This window comes from Toxoplasma gondii, chromosome V, assembly GCF_000006565.2.
Source record: "Toxoplasma gondii ME49 chromosome V, whole genome shotgun sequence".
NCBI lineage: Eukaryota > Apicomplexa > Conoidasida > Eucoccidiorida > Sarcocystidae > Toxoplasma > Toxoplasma gondii.
In genome coordinates, this window is record NC_031472.1 from 2,367,824 (window position 1) to 2,387,577 (window position 19,754).

The 19,754-nt window shown below is 54.8% G+C and overlaps 2 protein-coding genes across 2 annotated transcripts; one reads left to right on the forward strand and one right to left on the reverse strand.

Annotated features, from left to right (window-relative positions):
- Window positions 1-808: 808 nt before the first annotated feature.
- TGME49_285500 (hypothetical protein) lies at window positions 809-10,653 on the forward strand. Its single transcript, XM_018781951.1, has 8 exons — window positions 809-966; window positions 1,376-1,496; window positions 2,008-2,405; window positions 3,036-3,358; window positions 3,646-4,143; window positions 4,507-4,749; window positions 5,486-6,750; window positions 7,194-10,653. Exons 2-8 carry the CDS (start codon window positions 1,377-1,379, stop codon window positions 10,044-10,046), a joined length of 5,700 nt encoding a protein of 1,899 aa, XP_018637815.1. The 5' UTR covers window positions 809-966; window position 1,376; the 3' UTR covers window positions 10,047-10,653.
- A 498-nt stretch (window positions 10,654-11,151) lies between these two features.
- On the reverse strand, window positions 11,152-19,681 carry TGME49_285490 (helix-hairpin-helix motif domain-containing protein). Its single transcript, XM_018781950.1, has 7 exons — window positions 17,858-19,681; window positions 16,625-17,086; window positions 15,939-16,103; window positions 14,943-15,125; window positions 14,378-14,700; window positions 13,568-13,651; window positions 11,152-12,403 (listed from the first exon to the last, which is right to left on the reverse strand). Exons 1-7 carry the CDS (start codon window positions 19,130-19,132, stop codon window positions 11,671-11,673), a joined length of 3,225 nt encoding a protein of 1,074 aa, XP_018637816.1. The 5' UTR covers window positions 19,133-19,681; the 3' UTR covers window positions 11,152-11,670.
- Window positions 19,682-19,754: the final 73 nt, after the last annotated feature.

Sequence of the window (19,754 nt, forward strand, 5' to 3'; positions counted from 1 at the left end):
AAGTTTGCGTCCACGTGCTCACGTTGAGAGGCGCCGCGTGTCATGGGTGTTTTCTCCATCGTCGTGTTCCCAGAACCCTCCTGCATGTGGCTTTGCCCCAAGGCCGTCTGTGACCTTATAAGGAAAGAATGCTTTTGATCAAAAACGGTAAAAGTGCTTGTTCTGTATTGAAAGGAAGTGCGTCTCTTGCGCACTTGCCAACCAGCCGCCAGTAACACAGCCCCGTCTGTGCGCCTAGTGCCCTCGCAAGCGAGTGTCCCGCCAGGCTATCTCGTGCTTGATTTTTTTTCCAGAGAATCCTCGCCTTTTTCTCATCCCTAAGTTCATGCCGTTGTGAGCGGCGTCGAGGCTGTCCGGTGCTTTCACGACGCACGCGAGTTCATGCAAGCATTTTCAACTCTCTCCGGGGCGCCACGGTGAATTCCGGTCTCATAGAGGTTCCGTTGGCTGTCGTGACCGGCGTGGCGGAGATTCTCGACGCCACAAAAAAGACGCACTGGGGAGTGCACTGTTTCCTTTGCCAGGCAACGCACATGCACATGATCAGGAGGGGGGCAGTCTAACGTTCGGGACTCTGCGAGGTTGAAATCTCTCAGACAGAGGAATCTGGGATTTTGCGTCTGCGACAGGTTCTTGAGTCACAGGAGCTGAGCGTTCCTTCGCGTTATCCACTTTTTGGTCTGGGGTCGGGTCTTTACTTCTTCGAGGACAAAGAACTGTTGTCCTAAGAAAGATGCCAGAGCACCGCGATGATATTTTGCCACAGTGATGCATGGTAGGGATTTTTTCCTTTGACGTTTTCTTCGACCCCTAGCATTGTAGGCGAGTCGAGAATCCTGCGAGAAGAGGAGGCAAGTTCTTTGACTCGCTTCGCCTTCTCGTTGGTATTTGTTGCCGAGGTTTCGAAAGAACTCAGCAAGATGAGACTCTGACACACCCTCCAAGTTGTCAAGACAAAGCCGCCAAGTGAGTTTGAATAAAAGAAGCTTTCTTGGTTTTTCCTTTCTCCTGTGTCTTGTGCGAGCGAACTTCAGCAGCATTCCAGTCTCACTGCTCTTCGCCTTCAGTCCACTTCAGGATCTGCTCACCGATACTGTTTCTTGCACTCGCTTACTGTTTACTCTTGGTGATCCCTCTCAACTTGCCAACCCCCCTGCATCTGTCTACAGACTCGCAGCCACCTCCAGGTCGAGGTGTGGGTCTTCGAGGCTCTCGTTCTTCTGTGGTCCCGGGGCATCTTGATACGCTTTCAGAAAGGGAGTCTTTCCAGCGCTGTGGGATTGGCTTCCCAGCGGTGTTGATTTAATGTTTTTTCGCTTTCACACTTTTTCTTTCCGCGTTTCGTTGTGTCTTGCCGCGCGAATGGGCTATCCAGAATGGCTTCTTGGCTGTCGGCCAAGATCTCTGCTCTCGGAGAGCGGGTGATGGACAGCGTCCTTGACGCCGTTGTCCAGAACCAGGATCTACACCTGAAGAATTTGCAAAACATGCAGCAGGTTCGTGTATGTAGTCAAGGATCAGCCTACATTGGACTGAAGCAGGGAAGAGAGTCTGCAGGAGCTCGCGTTTTCTGCATGAATCTATACGCATTGTGCAGCTGAGACGCCTAGACGTAGACTCGGGGAACAGATCGATGTGAAGCCCGGGGAACGTGCAGGATCGATTCAACGGTTCAAACAGACATGTAATAGACTAGCTACGTACTCATATGGATATGTATTGGCGCGGTCGTTTCTCTCATCTACCGTGTTTAAGAGTCATTCCAAACGGCATGTGTACGTCAATCCATCCCTGCTTAATCGTAACTGACGCAGATACCGACGCGACTCGGAGTGTGAGCCACTGCGTCAGCGAGCGGGTGCGGTAGACAAGTTACGTTTTCCGATCGTCCGCTCTCTGCGCGTTTCCGCGCGAACCTAACCGAGGTGTCGGTCCACGCGCGTGCCTTTTCTGAGAGAGGGAGAGGCTTCATGTCGCTTGGTTCTGTCCTGCTCCTCCGCTGTGCAGTGGAATATCTCGCGTTTGGTGAATCGGGTAGTCAGCGCGAAGTACTTTTACAAGCAACAGAACGTGGAGTCGTGTGCGGAGTTTGATGAATTATTTCCGTCTCCGGATTCTCTTCTGCGCTGTTCACCTTCCTCGCCGCCACCGCCGAAGCCGACGTCGTTCGCCTCCTCTTTCCTGGTACCTCAAGAGCCCCTGGGGCATCTGGACATCCGCGTCCGCTCCTGTTCTCTCGTGCTTTTCACTGCCGAGAATGGCCGCGTTCTTCCATCTGTTGCGATGCTTCAGAGACAGCATCAGCAGCTTCTGTGGCAGACGGTGATCCACGTGGAAAACCAGGAACAGAGAAGCCCCTGCTACAAAATGGAGAAAAAGGATGCGTACGCCACGAACGAAATCCTGTAAGGACGAACAGCGAGACGGCCTGGGGATTGAGACGGTCCAAAGGAAGGCCACCGTGCTGGGGAGAGCGGTGGAGGATCGTTCCGCAAAGTTTCAGATCCACGTTCTGTCCACTGTGGGGCTTCGTTGCTCTTCACCTGCTCACGTTGCCATATTTTTTTTCTTCCGTTTGCGAGACTGCTTTCTGGACAGTTCTTGTGCAACCGTCTACTGGAACTCTTTGTGAACGGCGTCAGGCGGGCGACCTTTCACGAGCAGAGGCAAAGGCCGCTCTCAGCGCAGGTGCTAACAACGAGGCCAGGAGCCGATGCATGCTTGACAAGACGCACGCGGCATCCATCGTTTTTCTGTGTGTGCAATCGCGTCGAAAAATGCAGCAGAAAGCACCAGAAACACCAAGCGGACACAGAATGCCCATCTTTTCTCTTTTCTCAGACGTCTGCCTTTTCCGTTTGCAGATTGTAGGTTGGTCTCTCTTTTCGTTGTCGAACTGTCCTTCGACTCCCCTCTCCTCTTCTCCCCCCTCAACTCCCTCTCCTTCTCTCCCCCCTCAACTCCCTCAACTCCGTCTCCTCGCTCCAGGTTGATCCATTTGCCGCGGTGTCTGTCTGTGTGGCGTGCGACTTCAGGTTTGACGACTCGTTTGAGTTCCCGATCCGAGACTTGTGGACTGACATTTGCATCGACGTTGTCGCTTTGAAGACGAAGCGGCACATCATCGTCAAACCTGCTTCGTCCTCGGCTGCGAATTCGCCTGCGCCGAACTCGGCCGTTCCCGGTTCTTGCTGCAAACACTCGCATCCGTCCTCGCGGTCGCCTGCCGTCCCTTCCGAGAGAGCTGCGAGCACTGGCGGCTTCACAGCGCTAGGAGCCTCAGGCGCTGGAGACACTCGCGTGGGGTCCGCGGACGGGGACGCCGACAGTCCCGAGGGCTCCAGAGGCGCCGAGGAAGGTGCGCGCAAGTTGGAGCGAGGACGAGTGACCACACTGAAGAAAGAAAGCAAAGGCGCATGCAGGAAAAGAGAGATGCGAAGCCCGGTCACAGGGGAGAGAAGTCTCAGGGCAGCTCGATACACTTTTCGACTTACCACGGCGCGGAGAGACAACGTTCGCCTCCTCACGATTCGTGCTAGACTGGTTTTTTCACATGTTTCCCGCTGATGGTTCAAGCTCCAAACGGTTTTTCTCATCCTTGCTTTGCTCTTCTGCGGATGTCTCCTGCATGCCGACTTTTCTCAGGCCTGTGCGTGCTCGAAAGTCCGCGAACCGGGGCGACTTCAAGGTCTCCTGGTCCAGATGTGGAACACCTTGGGGCAGGACCTCCCTCAGCGTCTTCGCCGAACCATGCGAATTCTCCGCGCGCCCGGACAGGCGCCAGTTCTTCTGCCTCTTCTTCTCGTGAGGGCCGCTATTTGTATGGACGAGCAATTTTACCTTTATCTGCCTTCTTGTCGTCTTCTCCGCCGCAGTTGGAAACGCGGAAGGACCTCGCGGGCAGAAAGCGCGAGTCTTCTTTTTGGAGAGCTTTCGCTGGGATGGACTCCAAGGAGGCGAAGGCGCACAGACGCAGAAATCCCGTCGCAGGCGACAGCGAAGAGGGTGAGAACGGCCGCGGAAAAAAGCGAGAGGAAGACTCCTCTTTCGAGCCGTGCAGAGTCAGTCGAGCGGAGTTCTGGGTGCAGCTTTTCCCCGACAACCACAAACTCTCCGAAAGGAAATATCTACGACCTGTGAAAGGTGAGTACACACGAGAAACTCAAAGACGGGAGCAGTGGACGCTTCGTTGAAGAAAAGAAGGTGGAGAAAGCGTAAACAAATCGTGCGTTCGTCAACCAGACATCTGCAGATCGCTGCGGCAATGTAGCTAGGCACTCGGCATTATGGAACGTGTCTTCAACGAGGGATGAAAACGCAGACGTGAGCTGCCGTCTAGTTTCGAGGTAGCCGACAGAGTGGCTGACGGTTGCTTTGTCTTCAAGCGCTTCACACGATGAGAGGAAGCGTGCGTATTCTCTTTTTTTTCGAGCCTATGGCGTTGAATCCGAGCTGGGACACTGATTCTCTTCCCTGCGTTGTCGTGGGCGTCTTTTCTCGATCTAGGTTTTGAGGAATTCGGCATGAAGAATCCGCTGAGCACTCTCGGCTTCCTTCACGTCACTGTGGCATTCGAGTGGACGCGTCGACCTTCGATTTCGCCGCTGCTCTCGTGTCTCTTGCCGCCTTCTCAACTGTGGGTCGTTCCTCTCAAACCGGAGCCTCACTACGTGGAGTCCTTCTCTCAACGGTGCAAGGATGCTTTTTCAGAGCCACCGCGCTGGATCGATCTCTTCTTCCACTTCGGAGGTAGGCTGCGTCTCGTCCTTCGTAACAAGACAGTTTCAAGGCAACGCAGATAACAGTAGCGACACCGGAAGAAAGTCGAGCTGGCTGCAGCAGGGACAAGAAAGGGTGAACGTAAGACACGGCACATCACAGGCAGGATGAAGAACGCGACGCCTTTGCTGTCCATGAACGGAGTGACGTAGGAGGTGATGTCCGCCTACCGTAGCTCTAGTAGAGGTCGACAAGAGTCTTCGATGACTTGCGGAGTAACGAAAAAAGAAAGAGCGCCAGCGAACAAAACGCGGGTGTTTAGCCGGGAGAAAAGGCCGCTAGAAGGCAGCGAGAGTCAGACGGCCTTCTGCCAGAGAGACAGAAAGGGGGGTATTCTTGAGTCGTAGATAGACTCCTCTGTTCTCTCTACAAGCTTGACATGTCCGAGAGAGACTCACCTGTTCTTCGTTTCCCTTCTTTCCGCGAGACCTGAATCGGACTTTCGTGACAGCGTTTAGGATTGAGGACTCCCCGCGTGTGACTCGGTCTGTACCTCGTGAAGTCATGGCATGCGCCCTGGTTTGACGGCATGACTGTCGGGGCTCTTCATCGTCCTGTCACCCTGTCGTTTTCTTCGCGACCCCCTCATCCTTCTTCTGAGTGTGTTTCGCAACTCCTCCAAGCAGTGCCCCGCGAGCCTCGCCTTCTCTTGGATGTTCCGTCTTCGTCTCTCTCTCTCTCTGTTCAAACCGACGTTTGTTTACAGGTCACCTTGAAGACAGGACGTGGGCAGGGTCATGTTGCTGGTTGTTGTTTTGGTTGAATCTGCTTTACGGGACATGTTTCGCGCCGTTTTACCAGCTTCCAGGTTGCGCCTTTGTGGCCGTCGCTCTCGTGTCTTTCGCGTACTTTCTTCTTCGTCAAAACAGATTTTTCGTCTACTCCCTTCCACCCTTTGGGTCTCCGACGCTCCCAGTTGCGGCGCCGCCTCTGTCGTTTCACACTCCCATGTGGGCAGCACCGACCTCGCCGCTTCTTCCCTTCTTTCCGGCTCCTGCGTCGCTGTCGACTTCTGCGGGTGCTCCTCCACACCTGCTGCCGTCTCTGGGGTCCGATCCGGTGACTGCGGCCGCCTCCAGATCCGTGGAGATGCCTGGACCGAGGCAGGAGACGCCTGGGGAGCCGTCGAGTTCAACTCCGTCTTTCCGGCACCGACAGAGTCGCGAGAAGGGAAGCAATCCGCTGTCAGCTCCTCTCGGGGACTGCGGTGAGAAGAGCGACTTGGACGACTTTTCTGACGACCTTTCCGACGAGGATACGGGCGCGCTGACAGGCCATGCCGCGTCGCGCAGAGGGTCGGCAGCGCTTTCAGAGACGAAAGGCGCTACAGAGGAGCGACGACGGCGAGGAACCATCGACGCCACGAACAGGCGTCCAGACGACGGCGACTGTGTCAACGCGCGTGGAGAGGAGGCCTCGGGGCTGGGGACTGAGGGGAGAAGCGCTGTCGAGGAGACAGAACTGAGACACGAGAGCAGCTTGGGGACAGCCGCGAGCACTGCAGAGGCGGCGCTTGCCACCCTGGGCTTCCCCTCGTTTGGGTCGTCTTCTTTCTCTGCGGTTGCAAAGGTCGACGGGAGGAAAGAAGACGGACAGACAGAGGGACAGAGCATCGGCTGGCCAGGGAGTTCGGAAGATCCGAAGAAGGAGAAGCCAGACGTTTTCGCGCTGCTCAGTTCCGGCGCGCCTGCCTCTGTCGCCTTCACCCTCGACGGCGAAGAGGCTGTTCGAGCCGCGTCTGTCCACGAACAAGGAGAGGAAAGCAATCTGCTGCACCCGCGTCGCGGACGAGTATCGAAAGTGTCTTCACCCTTTGGAGACATCACGCTCTTCGTCCGAGAAAGTGCAAAGGGGGAAGAAGGCCAGGGACGAAAAACCGATGAAACTTGGCCCATCTTTGCAGACGATGAAACAGAACCTCTCGTTCAAGAACAACTCAACAAACTCATCGAACTCGCCACGGGACTCCAGGTCAAACGCTAAACACTCTCTCACCAAAATCACAACGTACACTCGTCATGCCACGTATATATATATATATGTATATATGTATATATATATATGTATATATGTATGTATAAATGTATGTATATATATATATATGTATGTATAAGGACTTTGGGGAGATGAACGCTGTGGGCATGTCTGTTGAATTGTTCCGCTCTGGTGGCAGGCCGGTTCAGATAAATGCAAAGGTCACAATTCTCTACATGTCCAAGTGCACGCAATTTGTACGATCGCCAGTGCACCGAGAAGTGCTAAGGATGCGTTTTTTGCGTTTCTCTGTCGTCCGTGTGTATTGTAGGGAGAGCGTCTCTGCGAGTTTGCATGGGCAACGGGTGTAACTGCGTGATCTGCCAAATCGAAGCTTCGCATGAACGCGGTGTTTCGATTTCTGACTTGCCTCTTTTCAGATTGCGACGGGGTACCTGTCCTCGGTGTTGGAGAAGATTCGCTACGCATTCAACTGGGCAGATCCGTTTCTTTCCTACGCGTCCCTCTGTCTGCTGTTTTTCCACTGCGTCCTCTGGTGTCTCCTGCTGTTCGCGGCGAGCTTTGTGCCGCTTCTCGCGTGGCGGCTGCTTGTGTTTTTCGGCTTTCTGTTGTTCGGCGTCGTCACCGATCCGCGCGTCCAGGCTCGGATCGACGCGAAACTCCAGAAGGAGATCCAGCTGCGCCTCGAGGCGGAAGGGAAGTCGGAGGCGATGAACTCTCAGGAGATGGCGAGGTTCGCTGCGCAGTGCCGCCCGGCTTTGCCCGACGCCGGCACACGAGAACAGAATGAAGATGACGCCTGCGCGAGGCGGCGGTCCTCGTCTTCGTCGCTCTCTTCCTTAATTACGCGCTTCCCCGCTGCCTCTTCGAGCGACAGTGTTTCCGCGAGAGACTTCCGTGCTGGAGGCGAGGCAGCGAGACCCGGCGGTGGGGACGTCGAGCAGCCGTCGAGGACCTTCGAGAGAGAAGACAACTCGATCGAGTCGCCTTCTCGCGCCGCTGGCGAGGGTCACAGTACACCGAGTCTTGATTCAAAGGACAAACCGTCTACTGTCCCTAGCGGAAGCGGTCCAAATACGGCTGCTTCCGGGGGTTCGGCCTCGTGGCTGGCTGCCTTTGTTGGGCCTTCTGGAGTGACGCCTGCCTCGACTTCTTCCCCTGAAAACGCTTCTTCCGCTGCTTCTGCAGCAACGTCTCAAACGCCTCTCGGTCTGACGTCCGCGTCGCCGTCCTCCCCGGGCGGCGCTCCTTTCTGGACTTTGCTGGACGTCGCAACTTTGATCAAACGCCGAGGCCCGGGGGGAAGTTGTGTGGGTGGTCTGCAGAAGGCTGCTTCGCCTCAGAGCGACAGAGATGGCGACGAAGGAAAGTCGCCAGGGACGTCGGCGACTTTGAGGGCAAAGTCGCTCGGATCGGAGTCTGACGTGAACTCGGGGAGCATGCCGGCGTTTCCTGTCGCCTCGCTCGGGCCGGGTCTCCCGCGACCGTCGGAGAGCCTCGAAACGTTCCGCGCCACCCGTATCACACTCTTTACCTATCTCGTGCAAGAAGCAAGTTCGGTGTGTTGCTTTTTCGGGGATTTATACGCCTCTCTCGTTGCCTTCTTCCCCGCGGTTCTCGGCCCACCCGCAGCGCCTTGTCTCCGCCTTCTCGGGATCGGGGCGGTCCTCGATTTCCTTCGCTTCACCCTTTTCTCGCCGCTCTTTCGCTTGCTCGAGTCCGCAGTCTTTACCTACTTCTCGCTGCTTCATTTCTGGTGGGCACGACTCCCAGACAGGCGAGAAATCGAGCACCGATTGATCGCCTCGACGCAGGTGATCTCGTCCCTCGCGTCGCTTCTTCCACCCGTTTCGCCGGACCAGGCTGTGGAGAAAAAGGACGAGTCCTCGACCTCCCGCGCCCCCGTCTTCGCTGCTGTGTCCCCGCCCTGCACCTCGTCGCCGCTCTTCCCCGTCGACCAGCTTCTCTTTTCTACCGCAAATCGGATCGCACTCGCCCCGCCGACGGCAACGCCTCTCGCCGCGTCAACTCGCGTCTCAGAGTTCCTGCACAAGTACTTCCAAGAACGGTGGGAGAAGGAGAACCCTCTGACGGCGTCGGTCTACGCGGCAGCGCCGTACCTCCTTCCAGGCTCGCAGAAGAAAGGTCCGCGCGACGAGGCGCGGGAGGCGCCTGTCAAGGACAGGGAAAGCACAGAGACGGAGGGAGAGCGAGTTGCATCCAAGGCGTCGCAGCGAGAAACGACGCAGAGCAAGACCGGCGCCCAAGACAAAGAGGAAATCATTGCGAGGGCCGCGAGTGGCGGGTATGCACCAGACGTAGCGTGGCTGGCGTCGCATTTGTCCTCGCAAGAACTGCAACGGTGGCACAAAGAACAGTCGAAACGCCTCCCCAAACACTTGCCTTCACTCCCTTCAGGACCCCCCAGTCGCCTGCACTCTTCGGACGCCCTGTCTCCTTCCTGGGAGGCCAGGGAACCGGTTGGAGGCGCGCGGTCGACCGGCGACTGGCGCCAGGACTCGGGGCGTGAAGGAGACGATTTCGGCGACAGGGCAACTCGGCGCGGAGACACCGACCGGAGGCGCGGGGACGCCGAGGGGAGGCGAGGAGAGCCTGACCGGAGAAAAGGAGACACCGATCGCAGACGTGGAGAGACCGACAGGAGGCGACGCGACATAATGGACCACAGGCAAAGAGACCCTGACGGGAGTCCAGGAGACAAGTTGGAGGAAGGGAGAGAGTCTTGGTCGAACTCGCCGGACGAAGGGAGGCAAAGCCACGCTTGTTCGAGGTCGAAGGCTCGACGATCGAGTAGACGAGAAAGAGAGGACCGCAGCGGACGAGTAGAGAGATTTCTTGGGCCTGTCTTCGGTTGGGGAGAGGACGTAGCCATCGTCACGCGGCGCGCGCCGGTCGACGCTCGGAGCTCCGCAGGCGACAGTAGGCCGCGTCGGGAAGAGAGAGGAGACTCGGAGAAGAAGAAGGAACGAAGTTCTTTGGTGGGGGGTCTCCATTTTTCAGACTTCCCGGCTTTCGACTTGCTTTTCGGCAGACACAAGAAAGCCAGCGAAAGAGACAGCCGTCAAGCGAGAGCCACACGAGCAGCAGACGTCTCATCGCTTGGCACGCATGCATGCGCAGACAAGATGCAAGAAACGCGGCGCCGGGAGGAACAGGCGAACGAGGAGAAACGTGGAGAGGGAGAGATCCAGAGAGAAGAGAACTCGGGGAAGCAGCCGAGAGTGTTCGAGAGTGCCTTGCGACGCATGTGATGATTGTGAAAAGAGGACGATCGAGCACCTTCTCAAGGCCACAGGAGCATTCGCTTTTCTGGAACTTGGAGGCAACCACGTTTACAGAGAAACGAATCTACCAAGAAAATCACTGGTAGAGGGTACGGTTGCTTATATAAAGAGCTCACCCAAGCCGTGGTTTCAAATCCGCACTCGCGTCTTCACTGTCTGCGACAGAAGCCCCATCAGCGCGAATCGTGTGTCACAAAAATACAAAAATCAGCTTTTCCTTCACGAAAACAGCAGCGAACCTCGAACCTCCTCACCCGCCTCTCTGCTCCACACCGTCCACCCAATGCGCCGTTTCAGTGGGGTGTTTGGACACACACATTTCTCCACCAAATGCATGAACGCATTCAACCAATCCTATAAAATCAATTCATGTGGATATATGCCGACATAACTAGCCGCCTGCCGAGTTGCAGCTGCCTAACTCTAGAAAACACATACATGTATACAGTCCATATACCCCTACGTAACTATTCATTGGTCTCTGTGCACCTGCCTCAATACAAAATACATGCATACAGATACATATATATCATGCATATCTATATCTATATCTATCTACCTATATATTATGTATATATATATATATATATATGTATATATATATATATATATATGTATATATATATATATACATGAAGGTACATATATCTCGGCGGCTACAGAATGATGCAGAGCCGTCCATGCATTTGGAGTAGGAATAAACTTGTCAAATCCTTCATGTAGCGACGAAATCTTCCTGAGGGAACACTCCGTTCTTTCGATTCCCTGGAAGAGACGTGCCTGTGGGGAACGCGCGAGAGAACGGAAGTTGTTTCTTCTATTCCTCGAAAGAGGTACGTGAAGGCTCTACGGAACAGCCGTCTGATGACTCGGCCCACTGCTCTGCTGTGAAGAGCTGCTCAGTCGAGAAGCGACGGAGACTCCAAAACGACGGTTTTGCACTGACGAAACTGAAGCTCGAGAAAGTAAGGCGGGGCATGTCGGCCATCGAAACCGGCTCCTCATGAGCAAGAGTGGGGGATAGCCAAGAGACAGGCGACGCGCCAGACTCTCGGAAAAAAGAATTTGTTTCTCGGCATGCAGTCGGCTACGAAAAAGGATCGAAAGTAAAATGTCAAGTCTACAAAGGAGGCGACAAAGCGCCGGACACAGTGACAGCGTAAAAACAACCACGCCAAGCGAAGACACCGTTTCAGGGATTTTGGAAATAGCAGAACTTTTTTTTTTAATGAAAGCAGAGTTGAAAACAGACATTTTCAAGAACGCCACAGTTCCCCCGTCCGGTTGATGGCATGCTCTGTTCTTTCGTTTTGTCGCTTTCGCATCCTTCGTCTTCCTTCTCGTGCGTCTCCGCCCCGTCGCAGTCGCCTTACCTCTGCCTGGATACCTCCTTCGCGGTTTTTTGTTTCTTCTTTTCCTCCCTTCGTCTCCAACCTTGTCTGACCTACACGCACAGACTTGTGTGGCGCAGCCTCCGATTCGCTGCGACTTCTCCCTCTCTTGTTCGTCGATAAATTCGCTCTCGGTGGCGAGAGTCTCCGAAGCAGCACGAAGGCGAACGCGTCTCCCTCGCCACGAGCCGCTAGAACGCTCAGGGATCCCACGCCTCTCGAACCCCCAGGATCGTCACCAGGTCTTGATCTTCTTCAGCGCTCTCGCACTGCTCCTCCTTACTGGAATCCGAGTCTACGATTTCCAGTGACGCGCTGTGCACTCGAAAGTTCGTCCCCGCAAGGCCTTCAACTTCTGCCTCTTGTTCACCTTCTTCGTCGGATTGCTCTTCGCGGCCGGGGCCACTGTTCGTCGATCTGACAGACTCAACAGGAGAGCAGAGGATCACCTCTTGCTTCTCCTTGTCGTTTTCTCGGTGTTCCTCTGTCGCGCACACAGATGTACCTCCTCTCCCGTCTGTTTCGTTTCGACTTGCCCCACCAAAGTCCTGTTCACCTCCTTCGGCGACACCGTTCACCGTCTCTGCTTCTGTTCGCTCTTCTTCTCCTGTTCTCTCTTCTTCTTTCAGCCACTCTCCGCATCTTGGTGTCGCGTCGTCTGCCGTTCTCTGTCCCCTCCTCTCTTCTTCTCTCCTGCATTCTTCTTGGCTCTTTCTCTCTTCTTCTCTGCTTCGCCAGGGCTCGGAGTCTCTCGTTTTTGCAGCTTGGTCTCCAGTGCCTTCTCTCGCCTCTGGGCAGCATCCAGCATCTGTCTGTGCTCCTTCTAGGTTCTTGTTTCTCTCCGTCTTTGCGTCGGTTTTCTTCTCGGCCCTCGCGAGCACCGCGGCTCTCTGCCGGTGGACGCAGATATCCGCCAGCCAGCATGTGGAGCACCTACAACGTAAGGGAGGCCGGAAATCGCCGAAAACGAAGGCAACATCGAGGGAAGAGGCCCAACAAAGTGACTAGCGAGAGAGGCGGCACAGCCAGGAAAGACAAGCAAAAAAGGGGGACAAGACGCACAGGCGCAAGAAACAGAGAGATGCAGAAAGGCAACATCGACAGCGAGGCGAAGGCGAGAACTCGAAAGCCAGGGCATCACCAAGACAGAGTAAAGGAATAGGTGCAGGGTAGAAGACGGCAGGCATGGAAGGAAAAACAGATCGTTCCGGGGAAAAGATGGCGCGCTGGAGGAATGCCGTTGGCGAAAAATACGCGGCAACGCGGGAGAGAGTCTCGCGGCGCCTGTCCAGAGGCGCGCAGCAGACTCAATCGAAAAAAAATGAAAGTTCGATTGAAATACAAAGCTTGAAAAGCAAACGTCAGAGAGACATGGAAAGCAGCAGAAAGAGCAGTAGACAGAGCGACAGAGGAAAAGACAGGAACCTGAGACACCGAGAGAGACAAAGCGATACGCAGTCAGATAAAGCGGAAAAAAGGGAGAAAAGATATGGAAAGTCGAGGGATACCTATGGCGCAATCTGGAGAGGAAATAGGTAGAAGAACGAGAGCAAACTAGACAGACAAATGGGGAGAAAAGAGATCGAATATAGAGGGAAAGGTCTCCGGGAAAAGAGAAGGAAACTAGGGGGAAAAATCGAGGGAGACCGCTATGAAAAAAAACAGAGAAATCGAGGGAACATAGGAAGAGATATACACAAACAGAGTTCAAGAGACGGAGAAACTCTACGACATGTACATCTGAACTATAGAGTCAGGATCCAGCGCTTTCGACTGTTTCCAGAGAACAAATAGACATGCAGGAGAGAAAGAGACCGCCACAACGAGAAGCCCGCAGAGGCACCGTCCATTCGTCGTCTCCTTCAAATCTGTTTATTGCGCTGTGTCTTGAACTTGGAGGCGAATTCCGTGGTCAAGCTCCCCTGGCGGCTCTGTCAAATTTACGTCAACCCAGTGGGAACTCGGAAGATGGACGCGAAAAGGAGTTGCGCGTACGTCGCGAAAAAGCGCGAAGGCGACGCGAGCAGTCCAGCTCTCAGAGGGCCGACAAGAGAGACAGCAAACACGGAAAAGCCGCGCGACTGCCCACCAGCTTACTTGGGAGTTTCGCGGCCACACAGAAGCTGGAGCAGACCGGCGAGAAGAAGTGGAAGTTCGAAATACAGTCCGGGAGGGATCCAGCTACGAGAGACAGCAGAGAGACGAGAACGATTCAGGCTTTCCGGAACGTGAAACGCGGAAACGTCGTGAGCGAAATAGGTAGAAAGACAGTGTGAGAGACACACCGGTCATTCTCCGCCTTTTAAGCGAAAGAAAAGGAGATGAAGTAAGAGAAGGAGAGGCGCAATCCAAAACAGGGAAAGCTGTCGTGCTGTCCCCGGTCCGAGGCGCGGTAACACCCGAGGACGCTTCGCTGCAATCCTGCATGTCTTCTGTTTTCGTCTCTCTGCATGCAGCAAATGGGGTACCGAATCTCGCAAAGAGTCGGTCTACCGGTTTAGATCTCGAAGGTCTTTGTTCACCGGATCCCAGTTCTGATGTGCGTTTCATGATCATCATGTTACGAGCACTGAGTAGATAATAGACTTCTGCGTAGAGTTGAAAAACTAACACAGAGGCAGGCCAGCCATTGGTCCTGTTTTCTCGGTGGACGAGTTCTAAACGAAGGGCACCGTGTGAACCCAGTCATGAGGCAGACAGAGTCGCGCTTACGACCGAAGGTTCCGAGGCTGCACAAACGAGGACGAACCCCAGATGGAGATCACCTGCCATCGGTGATGGTGTAGCCGTGACATATAGATCACTGTTATCACGCGCATTAACAGCGACAGAATCAACTTCTCAGATGCTAGCATGGTCAAACGCCGCGCAATCAGGGTGACCAGAAAATGGCGAGACCGGGCCTACCGTTCCAGTGCCTCCTTAACCTCCTGCAAACTCATCACCGTGTCTCTCGGCAACCAATTGAAACAGATGGCAAGTCGCTTCACGTTCGTATCGACGAAAAGGCCGCCTCCGTTTCTCAGGAGCTGGCGAATGTGACTCTCGTTGATGTCCAGCGAAACTGTGTCGCCAGTCTGCTGGCTCGAGTCTCCACTTGTGTCCTTTGCCTCCTCGGCTTCTGCATAGTCGCGAGAAGGCTCCTCCACCCATGGCTTGTGCCCACTGTGGCGGCTGTCTCCTGCGGGCATCTGCGCCATCGGTCGCTCTTCTTCTCGCGTCTCAACCTCCTGAACAGAACAAGAAGCAGAGACACAAGGAGACGAGCGAGCGAGCAGACTGGGGAGAGAAGCACAGAAAGACGCGCAGAGACAAGAAGAGGAACAAAGGAAGAAAAGAAAGGCGAAGCAGTGGAGAAAGGAGAAGCGCAGGGAGGAGACGTCACGGACACGAAGGGAGAGAGGAAAAACGGAGAACGGAAGAGGGAAGAAGATGCCGAAGAAGCTTCGAAGGAGAGAGAGGGTGACGATACCTGCCAGTTGACTTCGCCGGCTCTGGGGGAGAGCATGGGGACAGAGAACAAGAGAGGTTCGTTGTCCTCGGTGTCGGAGAAAGCCTTTCTCGACTTCTTCAAACACAAGAACCGAGCCGGTAGCGTTCGACGTGAGGGGGCTTCATTTCGGCCGTACTGTAGAGACAGCAAAAGATTGGCGATCTGAAAGGCGAAAGGAGCAACAGACGACAAGGCGGAAAAGCAGAAGGAAAGCCGAGTGAACTTGCAGAACAGGAGACGTTCGACGACTGGGGAGAAAATGAATTCGGTGGCAAAACACAGGGTAAGACGCGAGGGAGCTGGTGACGCGTCGAGAACGATAGTAACAAAAAGGCTAGAGACGACAGAGCAGACACCGAACAGAGAATCGATCTTGAATGCGAACCTCACTGTTCAATCGCGTCTTTCAGAACGATGCGAAACCGGCTGTCCAAGAGAAACTCGGAGGCAGAACAACAGACCGGAAGGGGAGGTAAAGCGCGAAGATCTCACCCGGATGCTTCAGCCAGCAGAAGCGAGAAAAACGCAACAAAGGTCGATCGACGGAGAAACGCAGTGCACAGCGACCCGATTCTCAGAGCCCCCGAGACACTTACCGAGAACTGAAACATGCGATCAGACACAAATCACGAACGGCCGAATCGAGACAAACGCGTGGCGAAGAGCGGAACAAAAACACAGAGAATCCAGAGGAAAGAGAACCACTGCAGAATATCTCAAGCGCAAGGCGGCCCGGAAGACAGACTCGCCCCTCGAGTTCCCTCCACACATGCCCAGTGCGCGATCGATGTTTTGTTTTGCGACGGCGACGCTCACGGCGCTTTCTGCGGCACTGGAGTCACCCGCAGACACCTGAACTTCAGATCTGCGACCAGAGGCTTTCCGCGGCTTCTCTCCGGGGGCAGGCGAGGTCCGGTCGCGTCGTCTGCACTCTCGACGGACGCTGAAACGAAAGACTCGCTCGTGAAAACGTACCGTGGGTCCTACGCCGGGGAGCTTGACAAGCTCTTCGTAGGTAGCCGGGATACGCCCGCGGAAAGAGCTGTGGAGCGTCCGCGCGAGGAGAAGGATGCGACGCGCCTTCGAGTCCTTGAAATTCACACTTGCAATGCACTCCTGGATTTCGCGTTCCGACATGTGCTGTACCAAATTGAAGACAAAGAGAGTATATGCGCAGAGGACTCTCCCGGATGGAGACACCTCGCGAGACGGTTGGCGACGACATCAAATAAAAAAGAAAAAAACATCACAGACGATCGCAAAAAGTCGACTTCTCCAGAACCCCGTTGGGTGTCTTCTCCTCCCAAGAGAAGGAACGAAGACGAACCTCACGCGAGACAGACCGCAATCAAGAAGGATGATATCCTCCGTACAAAGGCGGCACTACGAACACAGAGGACGCGACAAAAGAAAGTCCATTTCGCAAGCCACGGCATGCTGCCAGTTGCCCAATACAGCGAAAATCGAATGAACGCAAAAGGAGAACGCACCATTCCCCGAACGCATTTAAGCGACGAACGAGAGATTTACAGCGAAGCTCAGAGATGTAAGTCGACATTTTGGGTCGAGTCGCAGTTTATCCCCTTCTGTCACAACTCAGCGTTCTCTTTTCCCCCCCCGCTGTCTGCTCGTTTGTTGTTGTTTTCTTCTCTCTGGCGTACCCTCACTACTTCGCATGTGGGGCCTTCGTCCTCGAACTTTCTCCATAGTGCCTCTTCTTCTCTCCTGTTTGTTTCCTCTTCACGGTCACCTCTTTCGTCTTTGCGACTGCTCCGTTCTTCGTCTCCGCTGTTGCTTCGCTCTCCGTCTTCTGCTCCTTTCCCCTCTTCGCGCATGCTGAGTGCTCCTTCAGCATCGGTGTCTCTCTCGTCTCTTCGTGTGTCTCTTTCGCCTTCGCTGCCGGAAGCCGAGGAGCGCCTCATCGAGTCCCGAAACGAGGAAACAGCAGGAGAAATCGAAGTCGCGGGAGACGCACGAAGCGAAACACCACGCCTCGCAAGCTGCACCGCTCGGCGAGTAGCTGCATGCATGAAAGAAGTCATTGCCCTGAGGGCGACGGGGTCGCGACAGCGGATGCTTAGAACGGCCGCAATCATGGCGAGGAAGTTCGGCTCTTTGAATCGCTGGAGAATCACAAAAGAGTTGTCACGTAACAAAAACCAAGACGCTTCACACCACCGCAAAACGGAGAGAAAGACGCGCCTCTCTTTAGATCTCGTGCGTTTTCTTCTCGTTCCCTCAAACTGCCTGTCGAGACAAACGGGGAAGCGCCGTCGGGCCTTCGAGCTTACGTCTTCAGAATGTCTGTTTACCGGTTTGAGGAAACACTGCACGGAGTCGTGAGGGATGAGAAAATAAAAACACAAGGAAAGCCGATGAAACTGAAAGTTACATTCTAGTAACGAGACAAGGGACAGGGCAGAGTCACCGGAACAGACCGCCTCTTTCCCTCACGCTGTCACTACGCTGTTTTTTCAACGACTCGGCACCTCATCAGCTTGTCCGTCCGTGAGCGTCTATACACAAATATAAATCTATCAATCAATCTATCTGTATCCCTTTTTATTTATTTACACATTGCATGGGTCATGTTTATATTCACAGTCAGTTTCCAGCAGAGCACCTGTAGTCCACGATAGGAGCATTTACTGCAATAAGATCTGCATTGAGGCGATTTTCCCTTATAGGTGATGGATTTCAATTTCTTTGTGTGGATTATAGAAACAAGCTGCAGAGGAAAAACGCAATGTGGATTTGTACACTCGTAAGCGCTGCACTGATGTCCTTTTTGATCAGTGTGAAACCCAGACACGTTGATATCCTGCACGAAAGGGCATCTGGCAGAGGTGGAGAAGCGTAGAAGGAAAAAGAATTCTTCGCTGCATGCGACGTACATTCAGCCGGACGAGGAACTCGTAGAATTCGTCAGGCCTCGTCGCTCGCGCGTATTTCTTTCTGAGGCAAATGAGAGCTCCGACGATTTTTCGCCATCCTCGAGGCGCCTCCGCGTCGTTCGGAGATTGCAGCGTCTCCGGCGTCGATGACAAGAAAGGTGCATGCTCCAGGGACTCGACCCAGTCCGAGAGAGAGAAAGGTTCCTCAGTGTTCTGCGCGTCTCCACCGGCGCGCTGGCTGCTGCTGCGCATTCGCTTCTTTCGTTGTCTGACTTCGCCGTCAACGACCCCAGGAGACATGCGCCCTCGAGGCTGTGCAGCAGGAGATGCAGAAGCAGAAGACAGAGACACCGAGGAGGAAGAAGACAGAGACGCCGAGGAGGAAGAAGACAGAGAGGCCGACGAGGAAGAAGACAGAGACGACGCGCCAGGTGGATACGAAGAGGAGGAAGATGGCAGAGACGAGACCGTGCGAAAAGAGGAAGACTCTGAGAGGGGGAGAGAAGAGGGGCAGGTGGGCGGCGAATGAGGCAAGGCCGTATGAGAGACTGGAGAGTCGGAGAGATGCTGTGAAGAGAGGGAGGAAAAGCGTTTGTCTGGTCGCTTTGCCCGAGGAGGAAGGAGGCCTCGACCAAGATAGTGTCGTCCGCGAGAAGGTAATCCTCCAGTGGGTTGAGAGTCAGGCGAAGAACCGCGAGACGAAGACAGAGTCTGAGAAGCGAGCGGGCGTTCCTCAGACGGCAGCGGACGAGCGGAAGGAGAACAACTGGGGGAAGCGGATGGCGAAGAAGAAGAGCAAGGTATAACGTCGGTGATGTCTGTGGGCAGCCCAGGCACGGCCGGCAGAGACGATGGAGGACTGGGGAGACGAATGCACTGTTTTTTCTTCACTTCTTCTTCATTTTCATCGTGGCTTGAGAGGTCTGGAGACCTAGATGTCTCTCCGGACGCCAGTCGCTCCCGCACCGTCTCTCCTTCTCTCGGCTTTGCAAGCGTTCGCAGAGTTCCGCCGCCACGACACCCTCGAGGCGTCGAAGAAGACGGAGAGGCCGCGGATACGCTCGACTCTGCGCGCGTCCGGTTCAATCTCTCCGGCGCGCCTCGCCCAGGCGTATGTACACCCGATGCGTCAGCCAGGGAAGGTGCATGCTGCACGAGGGGAGAAGAGGCGGCGGGAGAGGAGACGGAGTGAGGGGAGGAGAGGTCGGGGGGAGGGAGGCCTCGTCGAGCCTGGAAGGCGAAGAAGGCGAAAGGATTGTCTCCCTCGTTCGCCATCGGAGGAGAGACAGCAGAGGGGGACGTGTACGGGGGTCAGAAGGTGACTAAAAAGGTCGTTTGAATGGAGCGTGGAGAGGAAAAACAGGGGAGAGAAGAGAAGTTCCGGGCAGACGGAACCGCGGGGAGAAGGAAAAACGAGGGGAAGGGAAATACGTCAACCGTGCTGGCCTCTGTCCTTTCTCTCTTTCTCTTTTTCCTTGTCTGCTCTGCGGCGTCGCTTGAGCTTGACGAGCTGCTCGCGCTCCGTGGCTCGTTTCTTTTCCTGGGTTTAACGTCTTCTCCCCATGGTCGACAAGAGCCGAGACAATAGGTGCAAGGAAGCGAAAAGGAACAGCGACAAGAGCAAAGGATTCTCTGTCGGCGTTTGCGGAGCTAGAGCCGCGAGTCTCTCTTGTGTGCGGTTTCCGTGGTGTAGCCGGAGACACGGTCTCCCGCGAGAGGTGACCACGAAGGAGAGACGAGGGAGACCCGGAAGAACAGAGTCTGCAAAAACACAAAAAAAGGAGAAAAAATGAAGAAATATGGACGACGGTTTGCGGGCCAAAGGTGATGTTAGAGTCTCTCGCCTCTTCTTGTTTTCTGCCTGCGTTTCAGGGGGTATATAGAGCATGCGCAGTCC